At 38.8% G+C, this 24,046-nt stretch overlaps 1 protein-coding gene across 2 annotated transcripts in view; it reads right to left on the reverse strand.

Annotated features, from left to right (window-relative positions):
- The window catches only part of LOC136762829 (pro-neuregulin-2, membrane-bound isoform), a 226,820-nt gene that overhangs the window by 61,969 nt on the left and 140,805 nt on the right, over nt 1-24,046 (reverse strand). Inside the window, exon 5 of one of the 2 annotated variants that reach the window (XM_066716376.1) lies at nt 1,640-1,698. In XM_066716376.1, the coding sequence (XP_066572473.1) occupies nt 1,640-1,698 (59 nt within the window). Of the gene's footprint in view, nt 1-1,639; nt 1,699-2,045; nt 2,123-24,046 lie in introns of both variants that reach the window. The other variant, XM_066716377.1, reaches the window with a different exon arrangement.

Here is a 24,046-nt window from a genome sequence, read left to right on the forward strand (position 1 = left end):
AAACATGTCATGCAGGGTTGACCACATTATAGGATAAATATTTACTTGCTGTAAAATGTAACAGATATAGGCTACTGCTGCTTCGGGCAAAATAATAATTATAAATAAATAAATAAATACATATAAATATCTTTACTTACAAGTTTACATCTCTGTATTTGTCAGAAATGTGATTTTATATCATCTTTAATTGTATACAGGTTTATTTAGATATGAATGTTTTTATTACAAGTATATTTACGTATCATATTATTGATACATTAATTATTTACATGTGTTTTTCATATATATATATATATATATATATATATATATATATATATATATATATATATTGCTATTCAGATGCACCTTTGTTGATTTTGGAATGGTTGGGTCATTTAACTAATTGTTGTGTATTTTTTGCTTTGTAATTAACAATATTGTTGGTCAAATTATGGTCACAATAATTTGATTAAATTAATTTCAAAGTGACTTTTGGAACTTATGATAATAAAAAGAGACATTTATAATTACATAAATAAATTAATACATGGATAGACACACACTAGATTGTTATAACAGCTTAAATACTAAAATATCCCAGATATTCTAAAAATATTTGTCCATGTTATTGTACTTTTCAACTTGATTTTGAAATCACAGTTCAGAATTTTTAGAAACATTTGCTATAAGTTTTCAACAAATGTACACAAAACTGAAAGAGCGTCTGGAATAAAAATGCAGGTAGTATTGGAAAAGTTACATTTTAAGGGGAGCACAATTCAGTCTTCAGCCACTTTAAGAGTACAAGAACCCACCTTCTGTAATATTATAAGCAGCCTGTTTTATCTTAAATAAAACAAATAGTAATGTATAAGTAGTATCTAATTCATTCAACAAATGCAGATGGATCTGTGTTCTTGACTGTCTGCCTCTTCATGTGAAATTGACATCTATAATATATGATACATTATTTTATAATTAATATGTCACTGCTCTGTTGCTATCTAGGGGGAAATTATCAAAAGTAGCTAAAATGAATATATATTAATTCTCTTCCTCAGTTTCTGAGATTAGCAAAAGGAACAGAATGTCTTGAGTGGATAATGTTTTCAAATATACTTGATACTTATAAATCTACTTTTACCACCTGATTATTTACTAGACGGTGGATTATTCAGGCTGGCTGTATGCAGTGCAACTTTGTGAAATATCTGTTTCATATCAAGAAAGTGAAACCCCTAATGATTCATGGCTACCGTAGAATATACACAAGCAGAACATGAGTCTGATATAGTTTAACTTTCAATTTTAAATAATTCAGCTAGATTAGTATTTATCCAAAAGCACATGCTGTTACATGTCTTGGTCAAGTTCGAAACTTTCGATCACATGCTTCACAAATTTTGTTAATTTGGTCAATTGTTTTCACTATAATGACAAAACATTTTTGGTTTTAATTCAACAACAAAAAAAAAACATTATAGGAATGCTTCATCTCTTGGGTGGGGATACAGTTATTTGGGAAGTAGCAAACTGACAAATCAACAAACACAAACAAATGGGCAACAGTTAAAAATTAACACAGAAGCATGCCACATTTCAACTTCACCATGCAACATTAATGATAGACAGACAGAAGAAGAAATGAACATACGGTAGAAACCGTCCATAACGTAGGTTTGACAGCGATCACCTGTAAAGGTATTTGGACACCTGACGGAAGGAAACAAAACCACAGAGAGAGAGAAGGAGAGAGAGAGAAAGAGAGAGAGAGAGAGAGAGATAGAGAGAGAGAGAGAGAGAGAGAGAGAGAGAAGAAAGCAGAAAACATGAAATTAGAAACAGAGCATACTCGGACAGCAAAAGCAGAGTTTTAATACCACTGGAGAGACCACTGGGAACTTTTCCTTTCTGTTGAAGATTGAAAAGAGATCTTTTTGCCTCTTTCTGAAATCCGATCAGAATTAGACTGTTTCAGTTCACATTTTGGACTGGAGGGTGCTACAGGTTCAGTGGTACCCCAATGATATATTTGTGTTGGTCATTTTTTGTGAACATACTTTCAGTAGGATTGGGCATGTATAACCGCAATGGCTCTGTCTGCAAGCACCTTGGCCCGGAGAATCCAGTGGGACATCTAGGGGAGGAAAAGGGGACAAATGACACAATAAATGAAGTTAAGAATTCTATTAGGCTTCTATTTTTGTTGCTAGTGCACGATGTAGGATTTTTCTCATGATTTTCTGTACTCATTGAAATCCTGCCGTGTTCTCTTTGAACAATAAAAGGGAAGAGTACAGGTATGTATTGTGAGAAAATACATACTTCACTTACCATTACCATAAGGAAACCATTTCCTGAAAAGAGACATTTTCAAACACAAGCCACATAATCTGAATAAAGATGTGATTATTGTGTCTCCCAAATTGGTCAGGTTTTGATTTGTATCAAGATTGTCATGTGTAAAAATGGCTGTGAAAGTCGCAAGCTGACAAGATTTAAAAAATAAAGTAAGTAAAATAAATTCTATAACATCTTACATTCTTTTTTGCCCTTGGATTAGCTCAGATATGAAACTGACATGGTATAACCCCCAGATGAGAATTTGTAATTCATATTTATATTAGGCGCCGTTCCATATCCACATTCCCTTTGACTTATTATATCAGTATGTTTTTTTTTTTAACCATTTAAAAAATATTGTTATATGTTATATGAAAAGAAGTCAGATCACTATCCACTTACTGAAAAGATTAAGTTTGCAAAATCAGCATTTCCAGCTAAGATTGATACACAATAAAAAATAGACTGTTCAAGTTGGTATTTGAGCAAAAGATCACACCCAAAATACAGCTTATTACGCGCTTGCACAAAATTCAATGTTATTTTCATCTTATATGAGTAACACAACTGGTGCACCATTGGGTGATATTCAATTAATTGTGCCTCACATATTTTTTTCACATTAACAAATGTGTTGTTCATTGAGTGTTTCAAATTTAACTGCAGTATTTATAGCTTGGTTTGTTGTTATACAGAGACACTTCATTAGGCAGCTGTTCGTTTTACTGCACAGTGCAATGGGCAAAGATTTCTGCATAACAATGTACTTCTTACTTTGTACATTTTTGGTTATTCCTGTTTTGCTTACTCAACTGCAATCAGCACATTATATATTGTGCAAGGCATACACATCTAGAACTGTCATTCATGTCTTTACTTTTGTCATTGTGTGTACATTTTGATGTTTGAAATATCTTAGGACAAATATATTTGGCCAATTGAAATGTGACATTTGCTCTTAAAATACATCATACATTATTATGTGGTGTTCAAGTTGAGCTGTATGTTTTAATTTCATAATTGGTATATATAAATAGGAACTATACAATCATATTTTTTCATTTTGCTTTGTAAATTGCAGATTTTTTTCTGTAATTCAGCAGTAAGCTATAAATTATATTTTGACCACATTTAATTATTTTAAGTATAGGTACCTGTTCAGGGTTCAATTACAGTTTTCCCATTTTTATTCTGTTTATTTATTTTTTCAATGTAGTTCCAATTTTAGTAGAGTCTGTTATGTCAGTGGCAAAAATAATTGAAAAAGGGTACTGGGATTGATAACGCGGATTCATTCCAACAATGTTACTGTGAAATCTATGCACTGTGGAGAAATGTGTTTAATAGAACCATTAGAAACATTCCATCTCATATAATATTGCTCTTTTTTTATCTCATTTCAAATAACCCTGATTGCACAGTCAAAATATTACAACTCAAAATTAGCACATATACATAACATAAATATAAACCACAACATTTTGGTCTAGGCAATTTTTTTACACAATGCAGAGCATAGAGCCAGTCAGATTTAAACACAGAGTCAACTTAAAACAGTCCCAACATCATGTTTGACGTGCTCTGCTGGTAGAATACTCTGGAAGCTGAAAACCTATGAAAAAGTATGGCTTATAATAACTTACAAAAAACACAATATACTTTACTTAAAGAAAATGAATCACACACACATACAAGAAAGACTAATCTGCAATGATTAGTATGATCAAATGTATTAGCACAACTAATAATAATAGAAAAAAGGAATTCCATTTTCTTGTGGGATTACCAAATACGATACTAAATTATTTTCCATTGTAAAATTCGATTTCCCCATCGGAATCCAAAATTTTGTGTCACATTAACTCATTAACTTAGAATTTACTACCACAAGGTTGATTCCAGATAATTGTAACATGGTGTAAAGATAGGCTCTAATCATTTAGCTGGGGGAACACCTGCGTACCTTGGCTACATTTCAACAGTCAGTAATCTCCTACATAAAGTCCACGGTATTTAAAGTACAGAAATTTGGGCTACCCCACTACACACCACACACAAAACATGCCCACCTACGTAATTTACACAGTACGTGCTTCATTTTGTGTTCCAAAGCCTTGTGAAGTATACTCAAACCCATATATTCCATACCTACAATATAGGGGCCATTTTGGTGTGGAAAAGGTTGTGCTAATCAGTTTTCAATCATAATAGAATCTTTAATTCGGATACCTATATGCAAGCATTTACATTTCTCGACTGTTCGGGCCTATATCTTATATCATGGTGTCCAGCATTTGAATTGGAAATGTATTCAAGGAAGCATCCAGTCAAAACATCAGCATAGAAAGAATATATAGCAATAGAGTCGTTCCTATGATGTGTGAAAACTTGCCAACACAGTGCAGATGTTGTGTAGAAATAACAATGAAAAATAAATCTAGTTTTAAGAGTTTCCAACACACAGAAGAACCCATTTAAAGCAGTTTTTAATGTATTTTATCCTGTGCAGTTCTGAATCACTGCCATGAAAGCTGATATTGTGAATACAATTGAACATTAATTATAATATGAATAAAGAGTACAGTACATATAAAACATTACATTTTAAATCAAAAACTGTCATTTTTGTATTGTGCTGACATTCAATTCCACAAGACATTCTCTACTACCGGGGCTCCCTACCAGCCAGAGGCAAGCCAAGGGGGAGCTCCTTCTACATTGGGGCTGTGAGTGGAGCTGGGTTATGGAGCGGGGCTACCCATGGAAGCCGGATCCTGGGGGGGGGGGGCAGCTCCCAGATAGAGACATTCACCAGTGCAGAACCTTAATTTGCCCTTCCTCGGTCTCTGCGCCACCAGCACAAGTCAGGCCCCGGCATCCACGTAAAGTGCCAGGTCCCTTCAAGGACTTTGTTGGTGCCCTCAGGGCGATGGAATTTTATAGGGGTTGTAGCGACCCACCAAACTGTTTGGTATTATGAGACTTGTGGGGCTATGTTTGTGTCTGTCTGTTTGTGTATTGGGGGTTGAGATGCACATGTTCTGCTTGTGTTGTTTATCATAATTAGCGGGGAAATGTTAGTTCCAGCATGGGAACAAGGGGGGTGCGGTGATTGGGGGATTTATTATCACGAGATAATAAATAAGGGTGCCTGGTTCCCACGAGAGAGTTAGAGAGAGTTTAGAGCGTGTAAAAGTGTTGCTCCAGTTACAGCGTGTTTAATAAAGACCCGTTGTGTTAAACCCAACTCTTTCCTGTTATTGAGATGGAGTGGCAAACACAAATAGCGACCAGCACGGGATGCTACAATATTATGCTGGCAAATTGTATGCAACAGTGTGCATTCTGAGTGATTTTTGTTATTTTTGATTTTTAGGTGAGGTATTTGAGATGGCTTAGAAGTGTAATTCAAACCTTTTGTCTGTTGCTTTTGAGACAATATCTTGTTTAAATCTAAAATATTTTTTTAATGTCTGCCTGAAAAAAGTAATGAGAAGTGCTTGAGTGCTTCTGATATTGTTTCTTTCCTCTGAGTGTGTTATAGCTATACTGTGAAGAGCCAAAAAATTAGGATGCATGAGAAAAGATGTGCAGCTGCATCTACATATCACTTACAGCACTGAGGAGAGGGAATAAAATGTCAGTCTGCATACTACTGCCTGCAGCCCATCTGCAGAGGCACAAACGCTTCAATGAGATGCCAGGTGAATTTAACAGAAGTGAGCTAATTACATGATTTGCCATAAAACTACTTCAGCTTGGCTTACTGAAAATATGGAGTGGAGACATTTATTCCCATCCCTGGAATACAGGCTGAACACAAGCAGTATGGTGGACACACTGCTTTAAAGCACACTTTAGCTGCAGTGCAGTTATGTGAATTCCTCAATCTCCCCAGAGCCCACACAAAGAGTTCCAGACTAGAGTGAATAAAACGTACAGGTATGAAAGTGTAAAGCAGCTGCAAAGAATGTGTCTCAAGAATGTGTCTCAGGCATGTGGCTCACATTATCAAGCCTGTGGTAATGACATACCTTGAGGTTACTTATTTCAGGAGTTGGAGAGGGTAGATTGTAGAGGCCTCAGATGATTACTCCTAAAAAAGACCAGTAAACTAAATATTTGATATTATTATTACTTGATTTCTTAGCAGACACCCTTATCCAGGGTGACTTAAAATTGTTTCAGTATATCACATTATTTTACATTTTTGACCCATTTATACAGCTGGGCATTTACTGTAGCAATCTAGGTAAAGTACCTTGCTCAAGGGTACAACAGCAGGTGCCCCCACTTGGGATTGAACCCACAACCCTGTGCTCCAGAGTCCAGAGCCCAGAGCCCTAACCACTACTGCACACTGATAAATAAATGTGTTAGAGAAGCAAAATATTACAAAATCTGGAGTGCAGTGTTCATTTTCTGGTGGATTGACATTTTGGAGAGAAACATGTGAATGTGCTTTCTTGTGAGATTTTAGTGTTAAAGGACTAACTGCATTAAATGTGTTTTGGCTAAAGGTGGGTCACAGTTCAAGCTGTTGGTAAAGCTTTACAATCAGCTTAATCAATAAATTAGTGCCTAACCACTGCAAATCAACCTAAAGGATGTACAGTAAAACAACAATGAGACGTGAAATTGCAACTGACAATAAGACCTTCACTGCATATAGCACCACTCAAACAAAAATAAACAGTTCATCAATTATTTAAAAGCCTTTCAACAACTCCTGCATTTTTTTTAAACAATCCATTTAGTTTTATAGGTCACACTAAATCACCAGTTTTTAACTGTGAGAACATGTTAGTTATTGATCAGTTCACTTGCATGCAGGTGTGTGTTGCAAATTAACTATAAATCGCTGTCTTTACCAAACCACCTGCTGCATAGACATTTGTATGTGTTTATAAACTGAAAAATCTGAGATCGACCTATAAAACAATTGATCTGTGTCCAGTGTCTGCTGAGGTAGAGACCCCTGTCCTAACTCATCAATGCAATGGCACCAAGGGTCAGTTGTATGTCTAATTTCCTTGGATTTGTTAAAAACACATGCTACACAATTGTGAATTATTTTCAATTGATCAATTCAATAAATCAATTATTTGATTTCTTAGACAAACCAGCATATTGAGCATTGCATAATTCATATCTAATTATCTTATTTGATGAACTGAGAGTTAAAGGTATGTAGTCATGCATACTAGCTCCTTGGAAACTATTCAGCCTTAAATTTCTCCACCTACTGTACGTGACTATACTGCTGATTGAAAGCTTTAGGTTTTGTTGTTTGTTTTCTGTGGTGCAAGCATTCTTTGAAAAATAAATTCTGTTCTATTGACCAAACATGCTTATAGACAGTTTTAGGAGAATGTATACAGTGAGGGAAAAAAGTATTTGATCCCCTGCTGATTTTGTACATTTGCCCACTAACAAAGAAATGATCAGTCTATAATTTTAATGGTAGGTGTATTTTAACAGTGAGAGACAAAATAACAACAAAAAAAATCCAGATTTAGCAATTAGCAAGATTTCTGGCTCCCAGGTGTCTTTTACAAAAGTGCTTGACAACCCTTTTATTTCATGGCACATTTTCAAATTTGCTCAGACCTCGCGGTACACTTGTTCTATTTTTATTACCCACTAGTCATTGGTCGAAAGGGAGGAAAAATCTACTTAGCTAAGCACATTCTAACTAAGATAATACATTTATAATCACATGCATATTTCAGTTGGTTTATTCAATATTTCAAAAAATTATATGAATTAATTTGAAACTTTCATTGTACCAAACACTTGGAAAACAACACAACAGTGAAGAGTACACATGGGTTTAAAGAGAAGTACGTGGATTTGGTGCCCTTTTAAGGGTACCAGAGGGGTTTGTCAGCTTTAGGGCTTAAATTTTGTTAAACAAAATGATTCCATTATTTATTTTTTATCTCCAATTGTTTATTTGTTCTATGCTTTAATTTCAGAGTACTGCGTAAATTTCAATAAATAATTGAAAAATTGAGGTGTTCTAAACCTTTTGACCAGTAGTGTATATCACACACATTGATGTTTCTATATTACTTTTGTCATTTGTAGCTTTGCATTTTCATTACTAAATATTTACATTACAGTTGTTTACTAGATTTTCTGAAAAAGAATCATGACAAAAACAAAAACCAGGTTGCTGTTTTCCAGTAACATATCATAATTTCAACTTCTACTGTACAGTTCTGAAAAAAATTAAGAGACCACTGCAAAATTATCGGTTTCTCTGGTTTTACTATATATAGGTATGTGTTTGGGTAAAATGAACATTTTTGTTTTATTCTATAAATTACTGACAACATTTCTCCCAAATTCCAAATAAAAATATTGTCATTTATTTGCAGAAAATGACAACTGGTCAACATTACACAAAAGATGCAGTGTTGTCAGACCTCGAATAATGCAAAGAAAATAAGTTAATATTCAGAATACTAATGTTTTAACTTAGGAAGAGTTCAGAAATCAATATTTTGGTGGAATAACCCTGATTTTCAATCACAGCTTTCATGTGTCTTGACATGCTCTCCACCAGTCTTTCACATTGATGTTGGGTGACTTTATGCCACTCCTTGCGCAAAAATTCAAGCAGCTCAGCTTTGTTTGATGGATTGTGACCATCCATCTTCCGCTTGATCACATTCCAGAGGTTTTCAATGGGGTTCAGGTCTGGAGATTGGGCTGGCCATAACAGGGTCTTGATCTGGTGGTCCTCCATCCACACCTTGATTGACCTGGCTGTGAGTCATGGAGCATTGTCCTGCTGGCAAGAACAATCCTCAGAGTTGGGGAACATTGTCAGAGCAGAAGGAAGCAAGTTTTCTTCCAGGACAACCTTGTACGTGGCTTGATTCATGCGTCCTTCACAAAGACAAATCCAGATCATCACAGATCCTCCACCAAATTTCACGGTGGGTGTGAGACACTGTGGCTTGTAGGACTCTCCAGGTCTCTGTCTAACCAGCAGACAACCAGGTGTTGGGCAAAGCTGAAAATTGGACTCATAAGAGAAGATGACCTTACTCCAGTCCTCTACAGTCCAATTCTTAAGGCAAAACTCAGTATGGCTCTTCTTTGCTTCTCATTGATGAAGGGCTTTTTTCTAGCTTTGCATGACTTCAGCCCTGCCCCTAGGAGCCTGTTTCAAACCGTCCTCGCCGTGCACTTCACCCCAGCTGCCCTTTTTGTAGGTCACTTGATGTCATCCTACGGTTGTTGAGTTGGCGGTCAGCCCGGTCAGTGGAGAGTCGTTTTCGCCCTCTGACGGTCTGTAGCTTTGTTGTCTGCAATGTCTGTGGCTTTACCTTGTACTTATGAACTGCCATCTTTGAAATTTTAAGGATGGAAGCAACACGAAGCTCACTGTAGCCCTCTGCCAGTAAAGCCAGACTTGAACCCTTCTTTTCTACACTCAGAACTTTCCTTTTCAACTCTTTTGGCATGGTCAATAGTTATTTTTTGATTCCAGTTACTTTTGAGGTACTACTAGCACTGTTTTTGCCATCTAGCTGGTCCTATTGCAAGAGGATAGTGATGACCACAGCAGTGGTTTTTATACTTTTCCTCATTAAATAAGATTGGGTTCAGGTGATCACCTAATCAGTACCTCATTCAGAAGAATGAGGTGTGCCTGTGTTGGAACTCAACAGACACTGGAATGGAATGGCTGCCATACATGTAGAGATGCGGACTCTCTGGGGTCCGCCCTTTGCAAAACGTCCCGGGGGTGGGCTGAGCGTTCTACGTCATATTACTCTAATCCTGTATCCTATAGGTGCTCAAGGCTGCCACTCCCGAAAACCGCAGGTCTCTAGCTTTCAAATGAGCCTAGTTACAGCCATTTCCGTATAAGCAGTGCTGAGCTACCAGCCCTTTAAAAACGCTTATGTGAGGAGAGAGGGGGGCCGCATTCCATGCCCTGTTACATGAATATGCCATTGGATCTGTCATTTTCTTACAGGGCAGGGCTGTAGCTTTCCAATGATACCAAATACGTCCATATCCGAGCAGGCTAGGCTGCGCTGAGCCGTGTGTTTTTGTGAGAGCTCACAGACCGCACTTGCAGTGCTTACAGAATAGGATAGACACCATTTTCAGACAGAGCAGAAAGATGCAATACAGCAAGAAAACAAAATACAAAGTAGCAAAATGGAATCAGACACAAATAAAACACCTTACCCTTCGAAAACAAATCACAGATGCTGAGTCTGTTTACAAATCTATGAAAGGCACTGACAGTCTATTCTGTATTAGAATAGAAAGCCATGGCAGCTTTGTGGCTGGAATGGGTACTACAACAACAGTAAAGAATAGCATGTGTCTATGTAAGGCCTAAAGTGACAATATTCAAAAGCCAGTTCTGTTTCCCTGTTTAGTTTTTTTTAAACTTGTATATAGTTATTCTGGCTGTTGGTAGTCTAATATAAATGGCTGTAATTTCTGTTCTGAAGGTCAGATTTGAGTAGTTCATAAGACTCTGAAGTTTCACTGTCCAGTGTCAAAAGTCTGCCTGGAGCACTTTTTTCTTATAAGCTCTTTGTTTTTCTTCACTTTTTAGATTTATTTCTTAACTCTGGTGGGTCAAACATAATTATTTATGTTATTTTCTGAATCTACAGTTTGTGCTGAGTGTTTCCATATTAGACACTTGCCTCTATCCCCTGTAGTTACACAGTTACAGAGTAAAAATATGACAACAGTACAATCAGGCAAAAATGGGGGGGGGGGGGGGGGACCTCAGAGGGGAAAAAATTGCAGCGGTCTTTTATTTTTTTCCAGAGCTGTATATTGTAACTGTTCATTACTTTACACAGGTTCTGCTCTTAAAACAGGAATGGTCTCTGCTCTCACAGGTCTTACAAGAATAATAGGATGAAAATTACACACTGTTACATCTGCTCTCCATACTTCCCTTTCACTCCACACTTCCCCAGTTCACCTCCAGAGGTCATCATCTCCAGAATACTAATCCTGTCTTTCACCTTCCCCAGCTCCAAGAGTAATTATCCAATTAACATTACAGTCAACATATAACAGTCCACTGGACAACCTGGCTGTACAGTCCACCCAAAGTTGCTCCACTGCTGCTGGGCTCCAGCCCTTATTGCTAGATCACACAAGCAGAGAGCGCTACACTACCTCCTCCTCAGCAGGAGGCCGGGGCCTCTGGTTTCAGGAAGGCCACTGAGCTCTTTGTCCTCTCCTGGGGCTCTCAAAGAGACGTGTTCCTGGATGCTGTACTGGTTGCGGGCAGACTGGTAGGCAGTTGGCTGTTTCTGGGAGTTGTGAGCGTGGAGCCCCTGAGTGCTTGCTCTTATGGAGATGCTTCCTTCCTCAAATGTGGCGCTAAGGTGAGGATGAGGATGAACAATGTGATAACAATGGGGAACTGAAAGCAAAGGTGACATCCTCTGCCCATAGCTGATGGCACTGTGCTGCAGGCTCCCTCTGGTGGTCAAATGGAGATATTGATGGAAATGGTGAAGAGGGAACAGGGACAGAGGCAGCATCCTCTGCCTGTACTTGGAAGTACTGGTCACACAGTAATAGTGATGGAGAGGGCAAATAGGAGACGACACCGGCTATTTCCCCTTTTTTCATAGTCAAGTGTGCAGACAAGGAATAGGGTGACCTGGCCCCGTGGCTCTTAATTAGGCGCCTCACAGTGATATCGTCCTAGTCAGTGTGTTAAGGGCCTTCAGTGCCCAGTAGTGCTCCAGGCTGCAGCAGCGAGCTAGCAGCTCGATTTTGCCCTGTTCTCCGCAGCAGTAGTAGACCTGGTAATTTCGCACTCCTTCTGCAGGGGCCTGCACTTGCATGGGGTGTCTTTCTCCCGTCAGGCCCCAATCCCTTTGAACATCGCCTTGACCTTGGCGGTGAGTTCCAGGGCATGCTCCAAGGAGGCTGGAGCCACAAGGTGTCATGTGCCATGTGGTATCACAGTTCATCTGGTTGGAAGGCCCCCAAGAATCGCTGTAGATTGACAACGGGATCAGTGTAGGATCAGTGTAGGCCCAGTGCATGGTGAACTCGATTACCACAGTGAGCATCTCCAGCCTCTCCCCTTGCTCCCTTGCTGGCTTCCCAGCTCGCTTGGGTAGCTCTACCCAACAGTGGTTTGGTGGCTGTCAGTGGGTCAGGAAGCTTCTGCCATGAAGGTCTTTCTTGTGGCAGCCTCTGCATCGTTTTCCCATGGGAGGTGCTCTGTCTCCATGGCGGTGTGCAGCAGCAACTCTAGCAGGTCCCAGCTGGGGCCCTTCCTTTTGTTTTAATTTATGTAGCAGAACCTGCATCTTTTTTGTGGTCTCTGCTTTCCTTGAGCTGAAGGGATAGTCACAAATGCTCTACAGGGCTTGCTGCCGCATACACTTGCTTCATTGCTTTGTATCCAGCACTGTTTACTGAAATGATTTCATCACAGCACAATAAGAGGTAATCAAGGATTGGAATGTGATCCTCCCTTACTGTAAGCCGATACAGCATCCGGGACATGAAGAGGATACCTAGTTTTATTTTTTCCCAGGCAAGTATTTTTCTGGTAGCATCATATTGCTCCAAGTCACTGGTGAAAGTAGATTTTGATTCTTCTTCACATTTTGAACATATATACATGTTCACTGTCAGCTCTCTGCATTTCTTTCTCATCACTCACTACTTGATCCTCTGCAATCCGGCTTCCACACAGTTCACTCCACCAAAACTGCTCTCCTATCAGTCACTGACTCCCTTAACTGTGTTCGGGTGGCCTCCCTCTCCTCAATACTAAACCTCCTTGATCTCTTTGCAGTGTTTGACACCGTCGATCACTCCATCCTCCTCCCCTGCCTTGCTGACCTTGGAATCTGTGGTACTGCTCTCGCCTGGTTCTCCTCCTACCTCAACAACCGGACCTACAAAGTGACATAGCGAGGCTCTTCATCCACACCTCAACCTCTCCTCACAAGTTCTGTCCTAGGCCCCCCCCTGTTCTTTCTCACACATGCTCTCTGGGCCCTCTAATCACATCCTATGGTTTCTCCTACCATTTCTATACAGATGACACCCAGATCTTTCTGTCTTTTACCTCTTCTGACCCCCTCATCTCTTCTCACATCTCCTCCTGTTTGTCAATTCAACCTCTCCAAATCTGATCTCCTCTTTTTTCCTATATCTCCATCTCAATCCCCTTAGAATCTACAACACTCTCCACCTCTTCTTCCACTAAGAACCTAGGAGTTACCCTCGATCCTGCGCTATCCTACACTCAGCATATCACCACGCTGACACGCACCTACAGATTCTTCCTGAGCAACATACGCCGAACATCTCGGCTCACATCCAGTTCAACACATTGTAGCGTTAAGGGGGGTGTATTTTGATAGAGCATCCTAGCTCTGAGCTGAAGCTCTGATCTAAAGAAGATTTCTCCCCCAAAGTTACCAGAATTCCTGAGCTCATCAGCCCATGAACTGTTCTACGTCAAAGTGACAGTTTTGGGAGTCGGCTCACCTAGAATGGGCCAAATGACTTGGAATCCCTGCTGTGAAAATGTCTGGGGAATAGGGCCTGGAGGTAATACCCTCTGAAGCCCTTTGAAGCAGGCGAGAGCCGAAATCCCGACACAGAGCTACGAACCCAGGCCAACCGGCATTTCCAAAAGATGGCATGGATTGACATCAGTCATAAATCGAGCCTCTTCCAATAGGACACTGGGGGCTGAAACTGAAATCCAATCTCACAAACTCAAGAACCAATCGTCTATTGATCTGACAGGCATTAAAAGGCAACGCACAGCAAATTTTTCTCTGTCTCTCACCTGAACCAGTAACTCGCTTCCACAGCTCAACCTGTAGCTCTGTCGCCAGAAATGGAACCGGAAACCAACTAAGTATTTGCCGGCAACAGAAGAGTTGAACTGGGAGAAAGAGATTGAGCCGTACAAAGAATTCTTTAAAGAACTTTAGAAACTGTGCATGCCCACCTGTGCCCACCTGATCAGTGGAGTGTATACAGCTGGACAAGTCGACTGTAATACAGTTCAGTCATTTAAATAGCTATTGAGTCTTAAGAAACTTGACCCTTGGAAACTAACAGGGCCCTGCTTTCCACAAAGACTTTGTCTTCAAGTAACTATGGTGGAAACCCTGCTTGCAAAGAAGACAAGATTTTAGAAATAAAATCTGTCAACACCGAGAAATATCTTCTCATTCCTGTTTAACTGTTTAGTCTGAAATTGACACACGTTAATAGACACTAGATTATAGGTCCCTCTGCCTATCCTTAATCATTGAACAGTAATCAATTAGGGAGAATTGTGGTAACAAGAAATGGATAGGATCTTTCTCGGCACCCAAACGTAAATGAGACTGATATATATAACGAGAAGTTATTTGACATAAATACTAACCTGCATTAGTTATTTAATGTCCGACTAACAATACTAATGAGAGACTCACCTTCGTCTTACTAACCGGTATTGTAGTCAATGTGTTTGTAATTTTGTGTAACGTTTTGTGTGTTATCATATGCGATTCCATGGTCTTTGATTTGGTCACGGAAGTGATTTGTCTTTGATTTGCTGATCTTGAGTGAATTTTAATTAGTTTTTCCCTTTTTGTGTAACTAGTGTAGTGCGACATTTTATGTTTGTTTTTAATAAATTTGAGAATTTATATCTTTGGAATTGGTGTCTGTGTCCAATTATTGCAGAAATTGAGTTCTACAAGATTCTAGGATTCTTGATAAGGTGATACTTAAATTAACTTTTTTAACTGAAATTTATAAGTGTACCTTACGCTACAACATTGACCATCACCTACCATTGTCTCGACCAGACTGCACTGAGCTACCTTCAGACCCTCATCTCTCCATATATCTCCTTCAGAACTCTCCGGTCTTCCTGTGCCAGAAAATTAACTTTGCCTCCAATCCCCTTCTTCCAGAGCCCACTCCTTTTCGTCCCTGGCCCCTAAGTGGTGGAACGACTTTCCCACTGAAGTCAGGAAAGCAAAGTCCCTGACCACCTTCAAGCGATTACTGAAGACACATCTTTTCAGACTGTATCTGTAATGTAGTCGTTTACTTCCCTGTGTGGCTCAGCTCTCCTGTACAATTGCACTTTATATAACGTTTTCATCATACTGCTTGCTTTTACATTCCTAGTACTCATGTTAATCATTTATTGTGATTTCCCCTATGCCCACTTCCCCTTAGCTCTTAACTGTGACTTCATATCTTGTCTGCACCTATGAGCTATTACAATCTAGGATGTAGGACTTGTATTTTGTATTAACTGTATATCTTCCTACGAACTTGTGTACTTTTGAACTTGTAATTGTATTATGTTTTGATCTGTACTGTATCATTGCACTTTTTTAATATTTAAAGTTGCCCTGGCGTCTGCTAAGATATAAATAATAAAATAATAATACATTGAAGTTTAGAAAGCAGAAAATTGCTTCTCATTGGTACTAGGCTTAAACTGTGATTCAGCTGTAGAATTTTTTTTTATTTATTTTGCACTGACATGGAGCTACATCTTGTTTGACAATTTGCCTTCTTCCTGTCCAGGTTTGTAATTTATGCGCAATGCATGAGAGGATGTGCACAGTTGCGTTACCATAACAATTTGGCTTACAATCAAGTGTACACACACAGATGAGTTGCCCACTCCCATACAAGACAGCACTAAATGTTGGAATGGATTTGATATAGAGTAAATGTATACGTGATTTACTATAATTAAATATATATATATATATATATTTTTTTTTAATTAACATAACAAAATCTTATTTTCACCACTGCTTCCTGATTACAAGCATTCACATTTCCCATCAGTTCGTTATACTTTTCAATGTGGAATGGCACTTTTGCTCCACCAGTGACAATACAGGTCTTTTCTACTAAGCCAGCTGCATACTTTGTAGTCAGTACATTCACATCCCTTTTGTCATGCCATCTCGCCAATAATAAATCCACATTTCTAACAAAACATTCCATGTTCTTTATACACAGGACTTCTAGATGCGCACAGGTAGATTGGCACTTCTAAATGACGTGATTTGATAAAAATGTACCATTATACCCCTCTCGGATTTCAATACAGATTTAACAGTCCCAGCACTGCCTTAGGGAATGAAACCTGAAATGCTAGACTGAGAAGTCCCTAATAGAATAGAATAAGAAATTTGATGTATGCAGGTACGGCATTGTACTCTGTGAGGGTTTTCATTTAACGTACATGTGTACGGCATGGCATTGAAGTGGTTTAATGGCACGTTTAAACTTTCTTCTCATCATAAATGTAACCACTATGATGTACAGGTTTGTAGTTTGATATTAGCGGGTGGGTCAAAGTTTTCATTTAAGGACAAATGGAAACAAAATATAAGGCAGGACTGGGAAAGAGGAGAAAGGGAGAGAAACGGACTTACATGTTCACGCCCATATTCATTGTCAATCAGCCAAAGCACGTTTATTCTGTACATTTACAAATATGACATGGAGGATTTAAGTTTTACCATACCTACTGTTATGTCGCTGTACTAGAGCTTTGCATTATTGCATATTGATTATAATATTGTTAGATACAAATTGGGATTGCAATTGTATGGGATAGAATGTATTTGGAATTAACAGCATGCTATTGAAAGGAAATCTACCCATTTGCCTGAAGAAAAGAGTATTTGATGAAAGTACACTACCAGTGCTCACTGTGAAACCTGGGCACCTAATGCAAACATATTTTCAGGAACTGGGGACAATACAAATTAGATGGAAAATTGTATGCTTGGAATAACAAGAAGAAATAGAAAAATGCCTGAATGGATTCAAGAACAAATAATTAAAATGTTAAATTGGCAATGGAACAGATACATTCCAAGGAGAACAGATCAAATATGGACAAAGAAAGCTATTGAATGGATACCAAGAGATTAAAAAAAAACTAGAAGATGGCCACATAAAAGATGTGAAGATGACATCATAAAATTTGTAGGCATGACATAGAAAAGGGAAGATATTGATCAAAGCAAGTGGAAACATCTTTGGGAGACCTTCATCCAGCACTGAAGCAATATAGACTGAAAATGATTATATATATATATATATATATATATATATATATATATATACACTCACCTAAAGGATTATTAGGAACACCTGTTCAATTTCTCATTAATGCAATTATCTAACCAACCAATCACATGGCAGTTGCTTCAATGCATTTAGGGGTGTGGTCCTGGTCAAGACAATCTCCTGAACTCCAAACTGAATGTCTGAATGGGAAAGAAAGGTGATTTAAGCAATTTTGAGCGTGGCATGGTTGTTGGTGCCAGACGGGCCGGTCTGAGTATTTCACAATCTGCTCAGTTACTGGGATTTTCACGCACAACCATTTCTAGGGTTTACAAAGAATGGTGTGAAAAGGGAAAAACGTCCAGTATGCGGCAGTCCTGTGGGGGCGAAAATGCCTTGTTGATGCTAGAGGTCAGAGGAGAATGGGCCGACTGATTCAAGCTGATTGAAGAGCAACTTTGACTGAAATAACCACTCGTTACAACCGAGGTATGCAGCAAAGCATTTGTGAAGCCACAACACGTACAACCTTGAGGCGGATGGGCTACAACAGCAGAAGACCCCACCGGGTACCACTCATCTCCACTACAAATAGGAAAAAGAGGCTACAATTTGCACAAGCTCACCAAAATTGGACAGTTGAAGACTGGAAAAATGTTGCCTGGTCTGATGAGTCTCGATTTCTGTTGAGACATTCAGATGGTAGAGTCAGAATTTGGCGTAAACAGAATGAGAACATGGATCCATCATGCCTTGTTACCACTGTGCAGGCTGGTGGTGGTGGTGTAATGGTGTGGGGGATGTTTTCTTGGCACACTTTAGGCCCCTTAGTGCCAATTGGGCATCGTTTAAATGCCACGGCCTACCTGAGCATTGTTTCTGACCATGTCCATCCCTTTATGACCACCATGTACCCATCCTCTGATGGCTACTTCCAGCAGGATAATGCACCATGTCACAAAGGTCGAATCATTTCAAATTGGTTTCTTGAACATGACGATGAGTTCACTGTACTAAACTGGCCCCCACAGTCACCAGATCTCAACCCAATAGAGCATCTTTGGGATGTGGTGGAACGGGAGCTTCGTGCCCTGGATGTGCATCCCACAAATCTCCATCAACTGCAAGATGCTATCCTATCAATATGGGCCAACATTTCTAAAGAATGCTTTCAGCACCTTGTTGAATCAATGCCACATAGAATTAAGGAAGTTCTGAAGGCGAAAGGGGGTCAAACACAGTATTAGTATGGTGTTCCTAATAATCCTTTAGGTGAGTGTATATATATATATATATATATACACACACAAAATGCTTTAGTTCCATATTAGTATCAGAAATATGTAGTATTTATCATGTTCATAAGCTCTATTTTCCATTATTATTCATATAATGTAATAATAATGTAATGTCTTTGCTGCAGTGCCATTGACTTTCCTAGCTGAACTCTGCTCATGTCACACTAAAAGTAGAGTTCCAGGACGTGACAACATGTATGTGCTCTTAAAACTAATATGAAAACTGTATTCTCTGTTATTATATATTTAAGAAATACTGTTTAGTATTGTTTGTCCTTTTTGACCTTTGAGTTGTTCCACCACCACAAAAATCTGCTTCACAAATAAATCTGTCTTCTTCTTGATTTACAAATTCTTGGGCTAAACACATTTCAAGGCATTACACACATTGTTTACGCATTGCAGTTTATATTTCCACATAAAATATGTTGCACATTCCGTCCGCATTCAACTAGACAATAATAAACCATGTTTCCCAAAGTAAACTCGTTTGAGAAAAAAAAAAAAAAAACAGTTCCCCTTTCTCATCTTAAAACCAGTTTCAAAATAAGCTGAAAAATGCCTTTAATATGAAAGAAAACTGCTCAGTTGGCATGTACCTCTATAACCTTTGGTGTGCTGTTCACTTTTGTTCTTTACTTTTGCAAGTTAAAAAATACATAATGTGCCATCTGTGGGTAACCGTGGATCATTTGGTCCTTGTTGATATTCTTTGAATATTATAAAATATATTCTAACAGGGTTGAGGAAGCTACTTTAAAAAGTACACTATAAGTTACTTTAGGGGGAATAAAATAACCAAAACTAAAGCTCATTTTGAAAAGTAACTAATTTTATTTTTAATGCATATGTATTTATATTCATAAATGAAAAACTAAAAACAATTGCAGATATCAGATATCAGATTTAATTACAGGTAATTGAATCCTTCACACAAACAGTGATGTGCATTTGCAGGGGAACTAACTATATAATAAGATCATAAGAAAGTTTACAAACGAGAGGAGGCCTTTCGACCCTTCATGCTCGTTTGGTGTCCATTGATAACTTAATGATCCAAGGATGCTATCCAGTCTATTTTTTAATGTTCCCAAATGTTCAGCTTCACCCACATTTCAAAGTGGGAATCTGGGCAGGCTGCACTGGCATGCAAACCTGTGTATTTTTAAAATTATGATTATTTATTTATCTTTGGATTTAGATCTTTGCATTTACAACTTTTGCACCAAAGCTGGGTATCCTCTAGTTCTTTCTTTCAAAAACATTATACGTATTAGCTCTAACACATGGAACATTGAACCAGTGGGGGCACCCGGGCCCGGGCAACTTTTGTTATACAGTGGGGGAAAAAAGTATTTGATCCCCTGCTGATTTTGTACGTTTGCCCACTGACAAAGAAATGATCAGTCTATAATTTTAATGGTAGGTGTATTTTAACAGTGAGAGACAGAATAACAACAACAAAATCCAGATAAACGCATTTCAAAAAAGTTATAAATTGATTTGCATGTTAATGAGGGAAATATGTATTTGACCCCTTCGACTTAGTACTTGGTGGCAAAACCCTTGTTGGCAATCACTGAGGTCAGACGTTTCTTGTAGTTGGCCACCAGGTTTGCACACATCTCAGGATGGATTTTTTCCCACTCCTCTTTGCAGATCCTCTCCAAGTCATTAAGGTTTCAAGGCTGACGTTTGGAAACTCGAACTTTCAGCTCCCTCCACAGATTTTCTATGGGATTAAGGTCTGGAGACTGGCTTGGCCACTCCAGGACCTTAATGTGCTTCTTCTTGAGCCACTCCTTTGTTGCCTTGGCTGTGTGTTTTGGGTCATTGTCATGCTGGAATACCCATCCACGACCCATTTTCAATGCCCTGGCTGAGGGAAGGAGGTTCTCACCCAAGATTTGACGGTACATGGCCCCGTCCATCGTCCCTTTGATGTGGTGCAGTTGTCCTGTCCCCTTAGCAGAAAAACACCCCCAAAGCATAATGTTTCCACCTCCATGATTGATGGTGGGGATGGTGTTCTTGGGGTCATTCCTCCTCCTCCAAACACGGCAAGTTGAGATGATGCCAAAGAGCTTGATATTGGTCTCATCTGACCACAACACTTTCACCCAGTTTTCCTCTGAATCATTCAGATGTTGGCAAACTTCAGACGGGCCTGTACATGTGCTTTCTTGAGCAGGGGAACCTTGCGGGCGCTGCAGGATTTCAGTCCTTCACGGCGTAGTGTGTTACCAATTGTTTTCTTGGTGACTATGGTCCCAGCTGCCTTAAGATCATTAACAAGATCCTCCCGTGTAGTTCTGGGCTGATTCCTCACCATTCTCATGATCATTGAAACTCAATAAGGTGAGATCTTGCATGGAGCCCCAGACCAAGGGAGACTGACAGTTATTTTGTGTTTCTTCCATTTGTTCCAACTGTTGTCACCTTCTCACCAAGCTGCTTGGCGATGGTCTTGTAGCCCATTCCAGCCTTGTATAGGTCTACAATCTTGTCCCTGACAACCTTGGACAGCTCTTTGGTCTTGGCCGTGTTGGAGAGTTTGGAATCTGATTGATTGATTGCTTCTGTGGACAGGTGTCTTTTATACAGGTAACGAGCTGAGATTAGTAGCACTCCCTTTAAGAGATTTCCCTGATTAACATGCAAATCAATTTATAACTTTTTTGAAATGCGTTTTTTCTGGATTTTTTTGTTGTTATTCTGTCTCTCACTGTTAAAATACACCTACCATTGAAATTATAGACTGATCATTTCTTTGTCAGTGGGCAAACGTACAAAATGAGCAGGGGATCAAATACTTTTTTCCCTCACTGTATGTCTTATATGTCAGTACAATGCCTAATAATTAAATGCATTATATTTTCATTTATTACATTTCAAATTGCTTAATTAGGCGATTAACGTCTCCAAATTCCAAATCTTTGGGCTGTCACTGTACTTAGTCTGGCCTTCAAGAAATAAATTACCCAATCATGTGTGTCAGATATGTCACATTAAATGGGGGGAAAGATTAATGTAGGCTACTTGTAGTGTCAGTACAAATAAAACAAGGACAAACATTTTGTATTTTGACACACTGGTTTCATTAGTTAAGTGAATTGGTTTAGAATTATGAGATCACATATTGATTGGCTGGAATGAAAACAAAGTGATCTACAGTATCAGTATTTAGTATGTGGTGTTTAATTACTTTTAAAAGCAAAACAAAATAAAAATAAAACACATCCTGCTAGAACAGTCCTGTTCCTGCCCATTATGGGTAGCTAAATCTCATTCTTGCCCATCCTGAGAAAATGTCCCAGTCCCAGTCCCAACCCCAGTCCCGTGAGCTACTGTACCCTCCCATCCCGCAAAACTGAACATATTTTTCCCTATACTGCGGGTCACATGGGAGTCCCGTCTTCATGTTACTCTCTGGTTTTAATCAGTGTGTAGAAAACAGAAAATATATGAATGCAATCTGTTACTGTAATACTGTTTACAAGCAGGTCACTAAAATGGTAGAATGGTCTGTAGGATAGCATTATATATATATATATATATATATATATATATATATATATATATATATATATATATACACACTCAGGAAAAAAAGAAACGTCCCTTTTTCAGGACACTGTATTTTAAAGATAATTTTATAAAAATCCAAATAACTTTACAGATCTTTATTGTAACGGGTTTAAACAATGTTTTCCATGCTTGTTCAATGAACCATAAACAATTAATGAACATGCACCTGTGGAATGGTCATTAAGACACTAACAGCTTATAGACGGTAGGCAATTAAGGTCACAGTTATAAAAACTTAGGACACTAAAGAGACCTTTCTACTGACTCTGAAAAACACCAAAGAAAGATGCCCAGGGTTCCTGCTCATCTGCATGAACATCCCTTAGGCATGCTGCAAGGAGGCATGAGGACTGCAGATGTGGCCAGAGCAATAAATTGCAATGTCCGTACTGTGAGATGCCTAATACAGCACTACAGGGAGACAGGAAGGACAGCTGATTGTCCTCGCAGTGGCAGACCACATGTAACAACACCTGCACAGGATCAGTACATCCGAATATCACACCTGCGGGACAGGTACAAGATAGCAATAACAACTGCCCGAGTTATACCAGGAAGGCACAATCCTTCCAACAGTGCTCAGACTGTCCGCAATAGGCTGAGAGAGGCTGGACTGCGGGCTTGTAGGCCTGTTGTAAGGCAGATCCTTACCAGACATCACTGGCAACAACGTCGCCTATTCAAAGGGACTAATATTCAGGCCGACACCTGGCAGATGAAATTCAATGTGGACAAGTGCAAAGTAATACATGCAGATAACAAAAATGTCCACTGTAATTACACTATGGGAGGAATAGAACTAGATTAAGTAATGCATGAGAAAGACCTAGGAGTCTATGTGGACTCCTAACTTTCTCCATCCAAACAATGTGGGGAAGCAATAAAAAAGGCAAACAGAATGTTAGGGTATATTGTCAAAAGTGTAGAATTTAAAACAAGGGAAGTAATGTTAAGAAAGTAAACAGATCATTAATATGAAATACAGTAATTGTTCAAATAAGTGTTCAAACCTAAATTAATTCAGGTGCACAAAATGACCTTAACAAGTCACACAATTATCTGAATGACTTCTGTCTGTATGCAGTAATAGTAGATAATAAAAACACCTGTCTCTGTGAGGTTCCTTGGTACGGTATTGAATTTAAAACAAGGACTCAACCACGAAGACTAAGGATCTTTCAAATCAACTCACAGATCAGTAGAACAGATAAAAAGAAATATCGAAGTCTGAATATCTCTGTGAGCACAGTCTACTCAATCATCAAGAAATGGATGGTGAGGCCAACAACTTTAAAAGAGCTACAGAGTGCCTGAGATGGTAGAAAATGTGCATCAGTCAACAATATCCTAGAGGAAAGTCTGTCTGCTAAAGACTTAAAACTGGTGCATAAATTTGTAGGACAATGAAAACACCATAGGCAGGGTTTGAACACTTTTGCAAGGCACTGTGTATGTATGTATGTATATGTATATATATACACACACACACATGCATGTATGCATGCACACACACACACACAAAGGAATATAGATACACAAAAATGACAGATAGGATTTGCTTCAAAATATTTTTTTAACATTGCTTCTAAACAAGTTTATATTTCAAATTGAAAGAAGTAAGCATAAATAGGGACTAGCCTGACTCCCTTTGAATGTAAGCCAGTGATTACAGAGGAAGCCTGTACTTTATCGAATGAGATGGTTTTGGGCAATTATTCCCTGCAGGCCTCAACTGCATT

Source organism: Amia ocellicauda, chromosome 11 (assembly GCF_036373705.1).
Source record: "Amia ocellicauda isolate fAmiCal2 chromosome 11, fAmiCal2.hap1, whole genome shotgun sequence".
NCBI classification, from domain to species: domain Eukaryota; kingdom Metazoa; phylum Chordata; class Actinopteri; order Amiiformes; family Amiidae; genus Amia; species Amia ocellicauda.